Below are 18,383 nucleotides of genomic sequence, written 5' to 3' on the forward strand. Positions count from 1 at the left end.
CTGAAGTGAAGGTAGTGCAAGTGTGACCACTTGCTCGTATTGTAGGATTCCCCTAAATCATGCAGTTTCGGAATTACATTGCCCTTCAATACATCACCCACAGCAGCGTTGCCAAAGCTGGGCCACAAGTTAAGAACATCTCTATAACGAACATTTAGATAATAAGGAACCAAGCGGATAGGCATGAAGGGAGAAGGACCCCTGGGGAGCTCCAAGAGGGGGGGGATATCTGTTCCAGGCACTACAGATTCCCAGATATGTAGGGTTCGATTTATTGCCAACAATGTCAACTGAGGGCGGGGTTACCCATAGTCTAGCCAGTTTGGATGGGTCCCATGTGCTGTTAGCTATATGACAACCCAATTTACGAGAATAGGGGTTCAGTATTTCTGAGTGTAACCTCAGTAAGTTGGTTAGATAATAATTCTGTACGTCCGGCAGACCAAAAACCCCCCTAGAAATTGGCTGGGACAATAGATTGTAAGATACACGAGGTCTAGTCCTTATCCAAATAAAGGATGAAAAGAGTCTACGCACTTGCAACAGATATGGTTTGGGTAGGGAAATTGGCAGGGTCTGAAGAAGGTAAAGTAATCTAGGGAGAACATAAGTCTTTAATAGGTTTTTCCTACCTATCCAAGAAAGGTAGGGAATCTTTAAATCCATTAATTGTACACGGATGTCAGATAAAAGGGCAGAGTAATTAAATGAAATAATTGGCTGGGGTCTCTAGATATACACTGCTCAAAAAAATAAAGGGAACACTTAAACAACACAATGTAACTCCAAGTCAATCACACTTCTGTGAAATCAAACTGTCCACTTAGGAAGCAACACTGAGTGACAATCAATTTCACATGCTGTTGTGCAAATGGGATAGACAACAGGTGGAAATTATAGGCAATTAGCAAGACACCCCCAATAAAGGAATGGTTCTGCAGGTGGTGACCACAGGACCACTTCTCAGTTCCTATGCTTCCTGGCTGATGTTTTGGTCACTTTTGAATGCTGGCGGTGCTTTCACTCTAGTGGTAGCATGAGACGGAGTCTACAACCCACACAAGTGGCTCAGGTAGTGCAGCTTATCCAGGATGGCACATCAATGCGAGCTGTGGCAAGAAGGTTTGCTGTGTCTGTCAGCGTAGTGTCCAGAGCATGGAGGCGCTACCAGGAGACAGGCCAGTACATCAGGAGACGTGGAGGAGGCCGTAGGAGGGCAACAACCCAGCAGCAGGACCGTTACCTCCGCCTTTGTGCAAGGAGGAACAGGAGGAGCACTGCCAGAGCCCTGCAAAATGACCTCCAGCAGGCCACAAATGTGCATGTGTCTGCTCAAATGGTCAGAAACAGACTCCATGAGGGTGATATGAGGGCCCGACGTCCACAGGTGGGGGTTGTGCTTACAGCTCAACACCGTGCAGGACGTTTGGCATTTGCCAGAGAACACCAAGATTGGCAAATTCGCCACTGGCGCCCTGTGCTCTTCACAGATGAAAGCAGGTTCACACTGAGCACATGTGACAGACGTGACAGAGTCTGGAGACGCCGTGGAGAACGTTCTGCTGCCTGCAACATCCTCCAGCATGACCGGTTTGGCATTGGGTCAGTAATGGTGTGGGGTGGCATTTCTTTGGAGGGCCGCACAGCCCTCCATGTGCTCGCCAGAGGTAGCCTGACTGCCATTAGGTACCGAGATGAGATCCTCAGACCCCTTGTGAGACCATATGCTGGTGCGGTTGGCCCTGGGTTCCTCTTAATGCAAGACAATGCTAGACCTCATGTGGCTGGAGTGTGTCAGCAGTTCCTGCAAGACGAAGGCATTGATGTTATGGACTGGCCCGCCCGTTCCCCAGACCTGAATCCAATTGAGCACATCTGGGACATCATGTCTCGCTCTATCCACCAACGTCACGTTGCACCACAAACTGTCCAGGAGTTGGCAGATGCTTCAGTCCAGGTCTGGGAGGAGATCCCTCAGGAGACCGTCCGCCACCTCATCAGGATCATGCACAGGCAGTGTAGGGAGGTCATACAGGCACGTGGAGGCCACACACACTACTGAGCCTCATTTTGACTTGTTTTAAGGACATTACATCAAAGTTGGATCAGCCTGTAGTGTGTTTTTCCACTTTAATTTTGAGTGTGACTCCAAATCCAGACCTCCATGGGTTGAAAAATTTGATTTCCATTTTTTAATTTTTGTGTGATTTTGTTGTCAGCACATTCAACTATGTAAAGAACAAAGTATTTCAGAAGAATATTTAATAAATTCAGATCTAGGATGTGTTATTTTTGTGTTCCCTTTATTTTTTTGAGCAGTGTATTAACTCCTAGGTATTTAATATGTGATGATGCCCATTTGAAGGGAAAGGTGATAGACAGTGAGGAAATTGTGCTAGTTGGTACATTAATTCCCATAGCCGAGCACTTGGGGAGATTTATTTAAAAATTGGACAAGTGGCCAAAATCAAGCAATAGTTTTAAGATCTCTGGGAAGGAGGTGACAGGATCAGACAGAATCAGCAACATATCATCGACAAAGGCCGCCACCGAATGTTGCATGGGACCAATTTTTACCCCTTTGATGTTGTCATTTTGCCTGATGGCCTGAATAAGAGTCTCCAGGCAGAGTATAAAAATGGTAGGGGACAATGGGCAACCCTGGCGAGTACCATTAGAAATGTTAAAATAAGGGGAAAGTATGCCATTAACCCTCACTCTTGCATGAGGGGCAGAGTACAGGGACAGCACCGCTTTAACAAACTTAGGGTCAAATCCGAGTCTGTGTAGGGTAGCCTCCATAAATCTCCAGTCCACCCTGTCGAAAGCCTTCTCAGCATCTGTGCTCAATAGAGTCAGGCTGCCCCTATTCCGCAGAGTATGTTGTATTAACATCTGGACTCTGAAGGTGCTGTCCCTGCACTCTCGCCCCCCAACAAAGCCGGTCTGTTCAGGATAAACAAGGTCTTGTAAAAATGGGGCGATTCTATGTGCCAATAACTTGGCCCATAGCTTAGTGTCTGTATTTAAGAGGGATATAGGTCTGAAGTTAGAGGGAAGTTCAGGGTCTTTATTTGGTTTTGGTAGGACCACGATGTGAGCCTCTAGCGCTTGTTTGGCAGGTGGAGAACCTTCTAACAAAGAGTTGAAGTACGTCACCAAATGTGGGCCCAATACAGGGAAAAACTTTTTATAATAAATGATCGGCAGGCCACCAGGGCCTGGGCTTTTCCCTGAAGGGGTTGAATTTAGTATTTTTTTTAACTTCTGGGAGGGTGATAGGAGAGGTCAGGGATTCACTGTCTGCTTGTGATAGTACTGGTAAGTTAAGGCCTCTTTCAGACGGGGGCGTTGCGGGAAAAGGTGCGGGTGCGTTACGGGAACACCCGCGATTTTTCCACGCGAGTGCAAAAGATTGTAATGCGTTTTGCACTCGCGTGAGAAAAATCGCGCATGTTTGGTACCCAAACCCGATCTTCTTCACAGAAGTTCGGGCTTGGGATCGGGGTTGTGTAGATTGTATTATTTTCCCTTATAACATGGTTATAAGGGAAAATAATAGCATTCTGAATACAGAATGCATATTAAAATAGCACTGGAGGGGTTAAAAAAAAAAAAAAAAAATTTAACTCACCTTAATCCACTTGCTCGCGCAGCCCGGCATCTCCTTCTGTCTCCTTTGCTGAACAGGACCTGTGGTGACGTCACTCCGGTCATCACATGATTCATCACATGATCCATCACCATGGTAAAAGATCATGTGATGGATCATGTGATGGATCATGTGATGACCGGAGTGATGTCACCACAGGTCCTGTTCAGCAAAGGAGACAGAAGGAGACGCCGGGCTGCGCGAGCAAGTGGACTAAGGTGAGTTAAATAATTTTATTTATTTTTTTAACCCCTCCAGCGCTATTTTACTATGCATTCTGTATTCAGAATGCTATTATTTTCCCTTATAACAGTGTAATAAGGGAAAATAATAATGATCGGGTCTCCATCCCGATCGTCTCCTAGCAACCGTGCGTGAAAATCGCACCGCATCCGCACTTACTTGCGGATGCTTGCGATTTTCACGCAACCCCATTCACTTCTATGGGGCCTGCGTTGCGTTAAAAACGCAGAATATAGAGCATGCTGCGATTTTTACGCAACGCACAAGTGATGCGTGAAAATCACCGCTCATGTGAACAGCCCCATAGAAGTGAATGGGTCAGTATTCAGTGCGGGTGCAATGCGTTCAACTCATGCATCACATCCGTGCGGAATACTCGCCCATGTGAAAGGGGCCTAAGAGATATCAAGAACTTATTAGTAAGATTAATGCTGTCCTGAATGATATTGGGGGATTCATCTGTTCGGATATTATGTAAAGTAGTGTAATATGAGTTAAAAATCTTGGCTATGCCTTGAGCATCAGATACTAATTCCCCTTTATCACTGCGCATTTTGGTTATATAGGACTGTTCATTTCGTTTTCTTGACAAGAGCCGACATCAATCTGTTTCCCCTATTCCCATGAGCATATTGTTTGTGCCTGACTTTAACATAAGCCTTGGCAGCTTTTATATTTAATAGATCTTTCAACTCTCCCCTAAGAGCTAACAGGGCATTTAAATCCTTGACTGCCATGGATCTTTTGTGGGCCTGCTCCAATAATGCTATTTGGGACAATAAGGAGTTTAGGCGTGCATCACGTATTTTCTTTAAGTGGGATCCCAAGGCTAGAAATTCTCCACGCATAACTACTTTATGAGCTTCCCAGATTGAAGCTGGGGAGGCTTCAGATACAGCATTGAGTGAAAAGTAATTTGTCAGGAGGTACTTGTAGAGGAGGTAAGTCTTCTTCCAGGGGAACCGGCATCTAAGAAGATAGAACCATAGGCTCCAGGCTTAAAGATTCCCATATCTGCCTCAAGTCCTCTGGTGAACAAATAGTGTAGCATCTATTCCCATGTGTGATAAGGAGGCCGAAGGGAAACAGCCAACGGTACATGATCTTAGAAGACCGCAAAAGATCTGTGAGAGATTTCAACATTCTCCTTTTCTGGAGGGTAGAGGATGCAAGATCTTGATCAATTTGTATCTTAGAACCCAGAAGCTGGATATCCCCCATAGATCTGGATCTTTGCAGAATAGCTTCAGTGTCCCAAAAACTTAGCAATCCGCATACTATGTCCCTGGGGTTATCAGAAGGGAGAGGTTTAGGGCGCAATGCTCTGTGGACTCTTTCTATCACCACTTGTTCAGCCCGACCTCGGCCCAGCAATAGCACAAACAGTTCCTTCATGACAATAAATAAGTCCTCTCTATCTGTAGTTTCAGGAAGGTTTCTGATTCTTAGTTTTTTTCTGCGGCTTCTATTCTCCTTGTCTTCCAGGAGTAGTAGAGAATTATTAATCGCCGTGCGGTAAGTGTCCAAGGTGACGCTAACTGCTGAATTAAATGTAAGCAGTGCATCCTGGTTCTGTTCCAGAGACTCCACTCTCTCCCCAATATGCCGGACCTCCGTTTTAATGACCGTAAGAGTGGTGGGGTCGCTCACCTCTTGGCTCAAAGGGGAGATCTCCTCTGCTGGGTCGGTATCCGGCGCTTGATTTTCAGGGAGAAGGTGCGCTGAGTCTTTCAGCCGGGGCGCCATCTTGGGAGCGCGTCCGGCCTGCTGAAGTGGCTGTCGGCTAACAAACTTCTCCATGTCTTTCTGGAGAGAGGAGTCGTCTGAAGGAGACACAGTGCATCCCAGGGAGTTTTTTGGTCGTATTTTAACCATCCTGGTATGGTTAGTGTGCTTGATATAGGGCTTTGAAAAGGCTTGGTGGCGGGAGTGCTACTCACGAGCTTCCACCATCCAGCGCGGTCAGGCTCCTCTTGGCATGCTTTCAATCAGCTTCATAAGGTAGTTGCCTAGAATGGTTTTCTAACAGATTTGAGGGAGTTCTCAGAGCTGCTGAGCACCTGTTGGCTGCTTTTCCTTTTTTCTGTGTTCTACCTGATCCCATACCATCTCAACTGGGTTAGAGTCAGGTGATTATGAAGGCCATGTTATCTGATGCAGCACTCCATCACTCTCCTTTATGATCAAATATCACTTACACAGCCTGGAGGTGTGTTTCAGGTAATTGTACTGTCAAATGTTGGTTTCACTAGGCTCAAACCAAATGCAATGGCATGTCACTGCTGAATGCTGTGGTAGCCATGCTGATTAAGTGTACTTTGAGACTTGTGTCCCATTTACTTGGAAAGGGCAGTTGTAATTACACAGCGCACCTCTACAAAGGAGATGCACAGATATTTTTGAAGCAAAAGCAGCATTTGCATAACTCTTCAAACAGATGATCGCTGGGGGTGTTGGGAGTTGGACCCCAGGCAATCAGATATTGATGACCTATCCTGAAGATAGGTCTTCAATATTGTAGCACTGCACAACTTTTTTTAATGTTGAGATGTGTCTAGGACTTGATCTTTTTAAAGTATTTATAAAGGCTCTAATTTGAGGTGCTGCTAATTTGTGATTTCTGAGGCTGGTAACGCCAGTAAATTTATCCTGTGAATAGGTAACACATCTTCCGTTCCTGTGGCATGTCATCATGAGAGCTATTTTCATTATAGTGCTTGATGGTTTTCATGACTGCACCTGCAGATACCTACAAAGTTCTAGAAATTTTCTGGATTGACTGACCTTCGTGTCTAAAATTAATGATGGACTGTTGTTTCTCTTTACTTAGTTGCATGGTTCTTGCCATAATGTGGATTAGAACAGTAGTAGAATAGGGTTAAACACTGTATGGAACTGTGTATCAATCCTACGTCTGTACAACACAACTTATGGTCTCAAACACATTATGAATGCAAAAAATTCCACAAATTAACTCTTGACAAGGCAAACTTGTTAATTGATAACCATTCTCATGAAGTTGATTGAGAGACTGCAAAGAGAGTGCAAAGCTGTTATCAAAGCAAAAGGGCGCTACTTTGAAGAATCTAACATATAAAATATATTCTGGTTTGTTTAACACTTTTGTTTGCTAGTTATTTCCATATGTGTTCTTTCATTGTTTTCATGTCTTCAATATGAATCTACAACGTAAAAAAAAACAAGAAAGATAATGGAACGAAAAGGTGTGTCCAAATTTTTGGTACTGTATGCAAGGTGGAATTCCGGAGAGCTGGAACGTCGTAGAGCAACCGGTGCAAAGGCAGACTGTCCTGCCACTGTAAATCCAAGAGGGCATTTTTAGCCACATATCAACAGCTGAAATGCATGCCATGCAGGGAGTACGTGCTATTTTCCTTTAAATGCAGCCATTTTGGCCATTGTCCTGTCACTGACTATATTTCTCAGTTGTAGTAGGTGGGAAGACATCCAGCAGGAAATTTGCTGCTTGATGCACAATAGCAGCTGAACTGCTTCTCTCACTCAGTGTCATCGGCTGTAAGACAGAATGCAAATGCTACAGTTCACACATATAAAAGGAGGGAGGAGGAGAGGAATAAAGGGCTGCCCTCTTTTTGACACAGGAAGATGTCTATTCAGGATGACATGGATCGTGAAAGACATGTACTGCGCCTGGCCATGATTGCTGCTCCATGTGTCAATGGTGGCATGCACATTTACAATGCCAAGGAGCAGCCCATAAGAATACAAGGCAAGGAAACCTTTTTTGGGGAAATAATGCTGACTGTGTATCCTCCTTCAAGGCTGAGCACACTCCATCAGTTGCCTAAAGGCAGTTGAACCCACTGAGGTATAGCAGCGACTGCAGAGCTATCATCAACTTGACCAGGTGGGATTTCAGTTGCCACACAATGGATTACTGAATGCGCATTGTTGTCTCCTGCCCAGACATTCCATTAAAGATGGCTGACAATGGAGTGGAGAAGGATAAAGGGGGCAGTAGCAGCAAGAGAAGCAGTAACTGATGATATTGACAGTGCTGTAGTCAACAACAACCATGTACTACTTGTTCATATGGTCTGACTACTAGAATGACAACTGAGAGGAGGAGATGGTCTTGCTCACATTGCTGGCCAGTTAGATTTTTCCATGTGAGCATGTGATGCTGCTTCCTATAGCTAAGGATAGCTAAGGATAGCTATAGTTCCTACATTTGTGCCTGAACATCCACATAGTATTCTTTGCCTGCAGAGCTTGCACACTTTGATGGTTTTGTCAGTGGCAATATAGAGAAGAATACCCTCACAGGATATATAACAGCAGCATTAACAACATCTCTGCCATCACCTAAAAGCTTTTGAGCCTACACCAACAGCAGCATCACCCGCTCTTGAGCTGACCACATTAGATGCAGATCTGGTCCTGGCAGTTTTTCTTTTTATGATTTGGCCGTTTGTCAGTTCCACTCTTTTTTGCGGCCGCCACCCTCCTCCTCTGCTATCAACACTCTTTAACACCCTGATCCAGTTTCCAAGTCCTGTCCAACACATAATCATTAGAGATGAAAGAATTGAAGCTGACAAACTCAAATTCGTTTGAAATATGAGGAAAAATTCAATTCTGAATGAATGTGAATTTCCTCGCTCTTCCTGGTAAAGAATCACAATTTTTTCTAACATGGCTAGCCGGCTACAATGGCGGCTAAAATGGCTGCCACGCGTGTGAGGACATGGGGCAAGGAACTCTGGGAAGGCGGGATGACCCATAATGCCATGCATGCAGCCAATCAGCAGCCAGCCAGCCTGGTGATGTCACAGCCCTATAAATACAGTGGCCATCTTAGAGTCTTCCATTCACTATCGTACTTTGTTCAGGGACAGACGTGTATGCAGGCGCTATGGAGAGTGAAAGAAAAACTAATTGTTAAAAAGGAAAAAAAAGGAAAGAATAGTGCAGGGAAAGGATAGTGAGAGGAATCATTTCACAGGCAGGGAGAGACGTGTGCAGATGCTAGGGAGAGTCATAGGAAAATCCTTATTGTGAAAAAAGCGATTTACAAGTGCAGGGAAGCATTACTCGGGGATCCAGATAGTCTCATAACACAGCTCTGTCATTCCAGCAATTAGTTATTGGGATGCAAGTGCTATGTTGAAAAGCCTTTAGTGGCTTTTATCTGTGGAAAAAGATAAATATATACGCAGGTCACTTTTGCTGTTAACTGCGCTGATATCATTTAGTGGCCTATTTCAATACAATACAAGAAATATTTACACAGGTCACTTTTGTTGTTATTTGCGCTAAAAGCATTTATTGCCATATTTCTAGAGAAAAAGAGTTCACATTTGGTGTTATTTGCGCTAAAAGTGTTTATTGTCATATTTCACTACAATACAAGAAAAATAGATGCAGTTCACATTTGGTGTTATTTGCGCATAAAGCGTTTCTTGTCATATTTCACTACAATATGAGAATAATAGACTCGGTTCACTTTGCTGTTATCTGCGCTAAAAGCATTTCTTGTCATATTTCACTACAATACGAGAAAAATAGACGTAATTCACATTTGGTGTCATTTGCACTGAAAGCGTTTCTTGCCGTATTTCACTACAATACAAGAAAAATAGACGCAAGTCACTTTTGTTGTTATTTGCGCTAAAAGAGTTTATTGCCATATTTCTAGCGAAAAATTGAAAAATAGACTAAGTTCGTATTTGCTGTTATTTGCGCTAAAAGCATTTCTTGTCATATTTCACTACAATACGATAAAAATAGACGCAGTTCACATTTAGTGTTATTTGCGCTAAAAGAGTTTATTGTCATATTTCTAGAGAAAAGAGAAAATATTTGCAGTTCACTTTTTCTGTTATTTACTTAGAAATCGTTTAGTCGCCTATTTTAGTCCAATTTGAGAAATATAAATGCAGTTCACTTTTTCTGTTATTTACGCTGAAATTGTTTCGTTGCCAATTTCAAATCCTTTAGTTGCCTATCTCAGTAAAAAATATATATATATATATGGCTCTTTTAGGGGTGTTTTAATTTGCTTTTAATTTATTTAGTTTAGCTAAAAGTATGTCAGACAGAAGTGCCAGGGGGCGTGGCAGCAGGGGTTTCTTCCCAAGGCCTCAGGTCCACATGTCAGCTAGCGGTCGTGTCTTAACCAGCAACCCAGCGGTTCTTGATTAGTTGACTGGATCTTCGACTATGTCGCAAGTGACAGCAGCACCAGCAGCCTGAGTCTAGAGTTGCTGATGAGCAGCTTTCTTCACCCGCATAGTGAATAAACTACTCACCAGCAGCAGCAGGTAGACCTGGAGCAGGACCTGAACTAGCAGGGGGTGGCATACTTTGACAGCGCCCTGTCAGCTGTCATAGAAGATCCGCTGGACTACTAGGCAGCCAAACTGGATTTGTGGCCGCAACTGGCCGAGTTTGCCCTGGAAAAGCTGTCCTGCCCTGCCAATAGTGTGGCATCAGAGCGGGTGTTTAGTGCAGCTGGGGGCATAGTTACCCCAAGAAGAACTCGCCCGTCCACCCAAAATGTATAGAGACTTACTTTTGTCAAGATGAATCACGTGTGGATCAGCCAGGATTTCCACCCACCAATGCCTGATGCATCAGATTAGATCATCCATCTCCACACTATGTCACCGTGCCACTCTGTGGTATCATGCTGCTGCTGCTGTTGCTGCCATGTCCACACTATGTTACCATGCCACTCTGTGGCCTCCTGATGCTGCCATCTCCACACTATGTCACCTTGCCACTCTATGGTATCATAGTGTGGAGATGGCAGCAACAGCAGCAGCATGATACCACAGAGTGGCATGGTGACAGTGTGGACATGGCAGCATCATGAGGCCACAAAGTGGCACGGTGACATAGTGTGGAGATGGCAGCAACAGCAGCAGCATGTCACCGTGCCACTTTGTGGCCTCATGATGCTGCCATGTCCACATTGTCACCATGCCACTCTGTGGTATCATGCTGCTGCCATCTCCACACTATGTCACCTTGACACTTTGTGGCCTCCTGATGCTGCCATGTCCACACTATGTCACCATGCCACTCTGTGGTATCATGCTGTTGCTGCCATCTCCACACTATGTCACCTTGCTACTCTGTGGCCTCCTGATGCTGCCATCCCCACACTATGTCACCGTGCCACTCTGTGGCCTAATCATACTGCTGCTCTCACCTCCACACTTTGTCATTGTGCCACTCTGTGGTCTCTTGATGCTGCCGCCTCATCCAGACCCTGTCATTTTGCCACTTGGTGGTCTCCTCATGCTGCTTCCACCTCACCACTATGTCATAGGGCCACTCTGTGGACTTATCATACTGTTACCACCCTCACCACTCTGACGGGGTTGCTATTGTCCTTGTTTGGCCTTCTTGAAATCACTATTTATTTGACTTTTCTTCTGATCGGTCAGAAGGAAGGAAAAATTAGACGCACAACGGATCCTGTCTGTGTAGCAGCTGTAAGGTTTGTATGGTCGCATCAGAATTGGCTTATGATTTGGTAGCCAAAAGCAGGAGTGGGTACAAAACACAGAAGACATACAAATATTACCTTCACCTGTCATCTCTGTTTTAGATCCACTCCTGTTTTTTTGGCATTACCAATACTCATGGATTACTGAGCAAATGCTGACCGAGTGAAGGCGGATGCTCCCCAGACAGGATCCGTTATTTGTGGGTTATTGTTCTGACGGATCAGAGGATGGGCAAAATAATCAGTGACGTCAACACAAACTTACTGCTGACACTCTCTCCACTCTGTCGGGGGTCTCTACTTGTATAATCGTTTAATAGAACAGGTTCTGTAGACATCTATGTGGAATCAGCTGACGAGGGTGTAAAAGGAGTGCGCTTCTTCTTGACGCTAACATGGACCTGTAAGGCTGAGTTAATACTTGAGTTATTTGGTCAGTTTTGGCCCCGTGACTGCCCAAATAAGTGAAGTGTGCAGTGATTCTAATAGCGACGCCTGTCATCTGCATGTCATACTGACTGACAGTATTATTTCACTACCCCAGCACTCTCGCTATGCCTGTTACTGCAAGACACAGTGTTCTACACCCATATAAAGACTCTATGCAGCCCGGAAATAGACGTTTTTATCGCGACTCAGTTCGGATCGAAGCAAAAAATTTTGAGAAATTCGCTCATCTCTAATAAACATCATCATCGTCATTATCACAGCCACTTTTCTCGGACTGTAATATGTCATGGCCTTCTTTCCTTCCTTCATGATTCCCATCTCTGTAGTTGCCCAGAATGCCACTAATACCAACACCATGGTAAAAAGTGCCAGTACTACCACCACCAACACAACTTGCAGAATTCAGTCATCATGTCCTCCACCTGAACCTTTTTCTCAAGGCAGTCCAAACACTGGCTGCTCTTACAACTGATCAACAGGAACGTTATTTTGAATATATTCCTAAGCACCTGGGAGTGGATACCCCACTAGAAGGGGTTCAGCGAAGACAGAGATGACAGAAAAAAAATGCTTCTTTTTGGTCTTCAATTTAAGGCCTCTTTCACACGGGCGTCATGGATTTGGGCCGGATAGGATGCGGGTGCATCCATAGCTACGCCCCTGGCACACTGACTACTCTCTCTAAAACCTCTCTCTGTGAAATAATTATAAACCTAAATAGCTATTGTCTTCTTCTCACTGTGAAAGAAACTGTGACACTAATCTAGATGTATTCTGTGTTTTTAGATCTTTTTTCTATACCTGCCAGATGTTCTATAACTCATGGTATAAGTCGAGAAAACAATGGTGGTTCTTGGTTGGGATGTTATATAGTACATATGACATGTCCACTGAGTTATCACTACATAACAGCTATATGTAGTGATGACTGACTGCAAGGCACTATGCAAAACTTTGCCAAGCCGGGGCAGTGTCTGGGGTCATGTGTTTGTCCTTCTTCATCTTTCCTGTCTTCTGATCTGTAAAATGTGCAGGATGAATCCCAAAAGCTTTGGATTTCTTAGAAGCCAAGGCTTTTGGAAAATTTGTTGTAAGTGTGAGGCCTGTAGAATCGATTCTTTCATCTCTATTGACAACTCTTGTGAGAAAGGCATATACAGTAGGATATAAAAATGACAGCACATTTCATGCATGGTTATAAAGCTATGTAGAACTTACCTTCCTGTGAGCAATTCATATAGTAGTATTCCAAGTGACCAGAAATCCACACTAAAATTGTGACCCTTGTTTAAAATTACTTCTGGAGCAACATACTCTGGTGTCCCACAGAACGTCCATGTTTTTTGTCCTGGAAAGATTTTTTTTGCAAATCCAAAATCAACCTAAAACAGACAATAAATAATTGAGTGTTTTGAACTACCTGCAGTATGTTTGCTATTAACAGGAATCCAGAAGACTACAAGGCTATGATAACAAGGCACACTGCCAGATATGCTGTGGCTCGTCATAAATTAGGCGCTGCATCTGGCAGTCTATGCACCTGAACTGCAATTTACACCAGCCTCTGACTAGTGTAGATTTCAGTCTTCTTACATGCCAGAAAACTGGCCCTCCCCATACACCCTTTTTGGGAAAGTTCTAAGACCGATGGAGTAACGGCAAATTATGAGACGGTTTATTATGAATGTAGGAAAATTTGTCAGCTGCTTGTTTTCTGTTGAGTGCTCCCTACTATTAACATCATTGATTTTCCTCATGAGCGCTGATAGTCGAGTAGTGCTGTGATGCAGTCATGTAAATTCTTCAATCAGACATTAGTCAAAGTAACTGACTCCTTAAGGGGGTTATCCTATGATTAATGTAAAAAAATTAAAATCTGATATCGTATAGAACACAACAATATCTTTCTAACAAAGCTATAACCAGCCGAGTACCTCACATGGATCTAGAGATCTCCCCATTCATTATTCCAATTGCACTACTAGATTTATACCAAGCTGGCAGCTCAGGGGGCGTGTTCTTTCTGCTGCAGCTCTCTCCCTATCATAGCTCAGGAGGCTGTTGAAGGATGCAGCTGAGCATGTATGTCCACCTCAGTGAGGTGGACAGAGAAATAATAAGAAGAACAAACAGAAGGTAGCACCATACAGATACATTTTATTGAATAACTCAGTAGTAGTGTTGAGCGCGAATATTTGAATAGCGAATTTCAATCGCGAATATCGCCACTTCGAGAATTCACCAATATTTATAATATAGTACTATATATTCGTATACGCAAATAGTGTTAATAGCGAATATTCTAATCGTGAATTTATCGCAAATTTATTGCGAATATTGGCACTTATCAACATCCCTAGCAACCTAGCAATAGGAAAGTTGCCTACCCCTTAGTGTTGAATTTATATCGCAAATATATTACATTGACGATTTTCACAATCAAGAAAATAATGACTGGAGATTACGAATTCTCGAATTTGCAAATTTATAGCGAATATTCGGCCAAAAATTTGCAAAATATTGCAAATTCGAATATTGCATATGCTGCTCATCACTACTCAGTAGCTTTAATACATTTTTAATTACATGTAATTACAAAAGTATTCAGATCAGGTGCTGGTTTAAAAACTGCAGAACATTTTTCGTGAAAAAACCACGTTAAAGACGTCACAGAGCCTTTCCTCGTAGTTGGACTACGGGGTAGGAAGAGGCGCAGTATTGGTTTGGGTAGGCTCTCTATCTCCTCTATCCTAATTTACTCTGGATGTATGCTGTATGCTGTATGAAGGTGTGTAGTACTACGCAGGTCGGGTGTGCAGAGGTCTGATACACAGACAGGAGGTGTACACCAATGGATGTGCCTTTGACATGTTAAAAAGATGTCCAATCTTGGAGTTTGGACCCGCTCCATCGCTTGGGTAGGGAGGGGGGGGGGGTACTGGGCTTTAGTTGGGTAGGGAGGGTGGGTTTCCTGTTGATAAATTATTGAATGGGAAATGTGGTTCTGTACCAGATATACTTTGTAACTAGAATACGTGATTTTATGTGCTTCTTGTACCATGGTTTATGTTACTTGTGATACTTATGTAAGTAACTATCTGTCCGATCGTGTAATGCTATGGTATTTTTGTCATCTACTGTTGCATGTATGCTGTACAGACTGTCTTCCGTTGTTTTTTTGTGATTTTTTTGAAAAACCAAATAAAAATTATCTGATTTAAAAAAAAAGACGTCACAGAGATTTTTACGATTTTCATCACTTAATTTCCAGGACCATGACTTTAGAATTTTTCCATCATTATAGCCATATGAGGGATTCTCTTTTGTGTTACTAGTTGTATTTTTTATGGTCCCATTTTGGGTACCTACAGTATAATGGGGCATATTTACTAATCCTAGATAATATTTAGACAGTGTGGGGGACATTTATCAAATCATTTATCAGTTTTTGGTCAGGTTCCTGCATAATCATTTCTCTTGGACCCCGCCAATCAGTAAGGAGAAAGAAGGGACTGGCAGAGAAAGCAGGGGGAGCAAGGGAACATGGAGTGGCTTGGGCCTCCCCATGGTGCACTTAAATGTTAGGGTACTTTCACACTGGCGTTATTCTTTTCTGGTATTGAAATCCGGTAAAGAATCTCAATACCGGAAAAAAACGCATCAGTTTTGTCCCAATGCATTCTGAATGGAAAGCAATCTGTTCAGTATGCATCAGGATGTCTTCCGTTCCGTCCCTTGTACGGTAGTTTTTCCAGACAAAATCCCGAAACACTACTGCACTTGCCGGATCCATTAAAATTTATTAATGCTGAGTGTTTCGCAAATTGCCGCATCGCCGGATCCGCATTGCGCATGTCACGGTGGGGAGTGGGGGAAACTCCCCACTGAACGGTGATGGGTATGTGGGGAAGCAGCTAGGCCAGGATGCCAGGATAAGGGAGCAGGTCACCTCCTAAAGCGTCCCTAATCTTCGCCCTAACTCCTCACCGTATGAGTGGCCCTGGATGGTAGGACGGGTCATACCCAGTATACCTAGGACCCTGAGTCGCCCTGATAATCCCTCACATAGGAGCAAGGGAGAGACGACCTGCTCATCCAAGACACGGAAGAGCAGGAGTCTCTGCAGGCCAAACAGCAAGGAAAGGAAGCCAAGTGGAACGCCAGGTAAGTATCCAGTGGTGGGGATAACCACTGAACCAAGAACCCAGGAAGGCATGGTAACTTAACTGCCGCAGCTGCTGGATGGCACAACAGAAGACCACACCAAGGTTAACTGGAACCCATACAAACGTACTGCAATCCAAACACCAAACGGATGCAGTATGTACTGACACACAGGAACCAGCACTCCATCAACAGCTCACAGACTTGACTTTTGGTTCACCCCTCCAGGAAACCATGGAGCCCCCTTTCGGAGGCACAACAAACATGCCGAGCATAAAACACCAACTGACCAGACATGTAACAACAACAAGACGAGACACCAAACCCTGAACATAAACCCACACCAAACAACCACACAGGTAAGGTAGAGGAACATGGAGGATAGAATGGAAAGACATCGCTGGAGACATCGGTGTCCCACCAGGTGGCCCTTTCACTGGAAGATGGAACATCCAGACAAGGAGCATAACTCCAGCACACACCATGGCTGGAGTACAACTGACTCCTGACCTTAAAGGGAACCTGTCATGTAGATATTTGATTATAATCAAACTAATTATATACAATCATCAACTACTAAAAAGTACCTTAGATGTATTCACTTACTGGTGTGACAGATGGTTACCTCATAATATACACACAAAGATGCCGCATGCCGCATGCTAATGAGCTGATTGGAGTCCGGCATGATGTCATTGAGTCCAGCGTATATTTAATTCAGAGCTATAGCCACTCCCCTGCCCACCTGCTGCTGGTTCATATGGAAAATAACTGTCATTCAGCAGCAGGTGGGCGGGGAGAGTCAGGAGCTCATGAATATTCAGGAGTCATCATTATCAGCTGGAGCTTTTCAATACACGATGTTGGCAGATTGACTGGGTCAATTAAAGAAAGTGACCCAGCATTTTGCTAAGAGAATCAATCACTTATTTATGTTGCCCTTAGTTAGGACACCATAAAACTGGTGACAGGTTCCCTTTAAGCCACAGGTAAAAGAAGCACCTAGTGACCACACCCAGCAAGGTAGTTAACCCCTCCAGCACCAAACAGGGGAGGAACCAGGAGAAGGAGAGAAAGGCACATACAAGCCAACATAAATGCGGGACTACACAGACTAAGGCTGTGAACAAGGTCTAAGACTAGACCGAAACGTTGGCCAGTGGCTACTTTTTTGGATGGATATACAAAAGAAATATAAAAAAGATATGAAATGAAATAAAACAAGCAACTTATAAATAATTATAGAGTGCCGTTTGTCTTTTGATAAAATGTGAATGTACCCTTACCACAGAGCACCGCCCACCCTCCAATAAGGAGTGCCGCTCAACCCCCTTTCCTCCACAATGTTAATAAGACCCTAATAAGACCTCATATCAGCCCCCCATGCCTCATATCATTCCTCCATGCCTCATATCAGCCCCCAGTTATATATGTAATCAGCCCCCAGCCATACCGTATTTAATCAGCTCCCAGCCATATGTAATCAGTCCTCAGCCATATGTAATTAGCCCACAGTCATATGTAATCAGCCCCCAGTCATATATATAATCAGCCCCCAGTCATATATATAATCAGTCCCCAGCCATTGTTCAGCAGCCCCCAACCATTATTCAGCAGCCCCGTCCTCAGATCACAAAATAAATAAACCACTTACCTCTCCTGCTCCTGGACGCCGACACTCCTCTCCTCTAGCGTGATCCTCTTCCTCCTGCTGTTGGCTGTGCTGTGAACTGGCACGCACAGGCGACAGCCGAGGACCAGGAAGTGGTGAGTACAGAGCCTTCACGGCTTCCTGGTCCTCCAATACTAATGAGCGCTTCCATAATGGAAGCACTCATTAGAATTCGCCCCATAAGATGCAGGGGCATTTTTCCCAGTTTGGGGGGGAAAAAGTGCGTCTTATGGGGAGGGGGAAATACAGTAATAATATTCTGCAGGTTGTTACTATTGCAGTGATTACAGTTTTTTTTTTTTATACTACCTCCAAACATCATCTATTTTGTTTGTCATTGCAGTCAGAATCATTACTTGGCACTGTTTAACCCCTTATGGACTGGGCTCATTTTCACCTTTTTGTTTTTAGCCTATTATCTTAGGTAGGGGCTCTTTTTTTGCGGGATGAGAGGACAGTTTTATTGGCACTATTTTGGGGGCATATGACTTTTTGATCGCTTGCTATTACACTTTTTGTGATGTAAGGTGACAAAAAAAAAAACTTTTTTTGCACCGTTTTTATTTTATTTTTTTGACTGTGTTCATCTGAGGGTTTAGGTCATGGGGTATTTTTATAGAGAAGATTCTTACGGACGCGGCGATACCTAATATGTCAACTTTTTAGTTTATTTTAGTTTTACAAAATAATATTTTGAAAAAATT

General features: G+C 43.7%; 1 protein-coding gene across 1 annotated transcript in view; it reads right to left on the bottom strand.

The window, feature by feature from the left end:
- The window catches only part of PRKG2 (protein kinase cGMP-dependent 2), a 174,927-nt gene that overhangs the window by 52,251 nt on the left and 104,293 nt on the right, over positions 1-18,383 (bottom strand). Inside the window, exon 14 of the mRNA XM_040420449.1 lies at positions 13,062-13,225. Within this exon, the coding sequence (XP_040276383.1) occupies positions 13,062-13,225 (164 nt within the window). The remainder of the gene's footprint in view (positions 1-13,061; positions 13,226-18,383) is intronic.

The sequence above is a fragment of the Bufo bufo genome, chromosome 2 (genome assembly GCF_905171765.1).
Source record: "Bufo bufo chromosome 2, aBufBuf1.1, whole genome shotgun sequence".
NCBI lineage: Eukaryota > Metazoa > Chordata > Amphibia > Anura > Bufonidae > Bufo > Bufo bufo.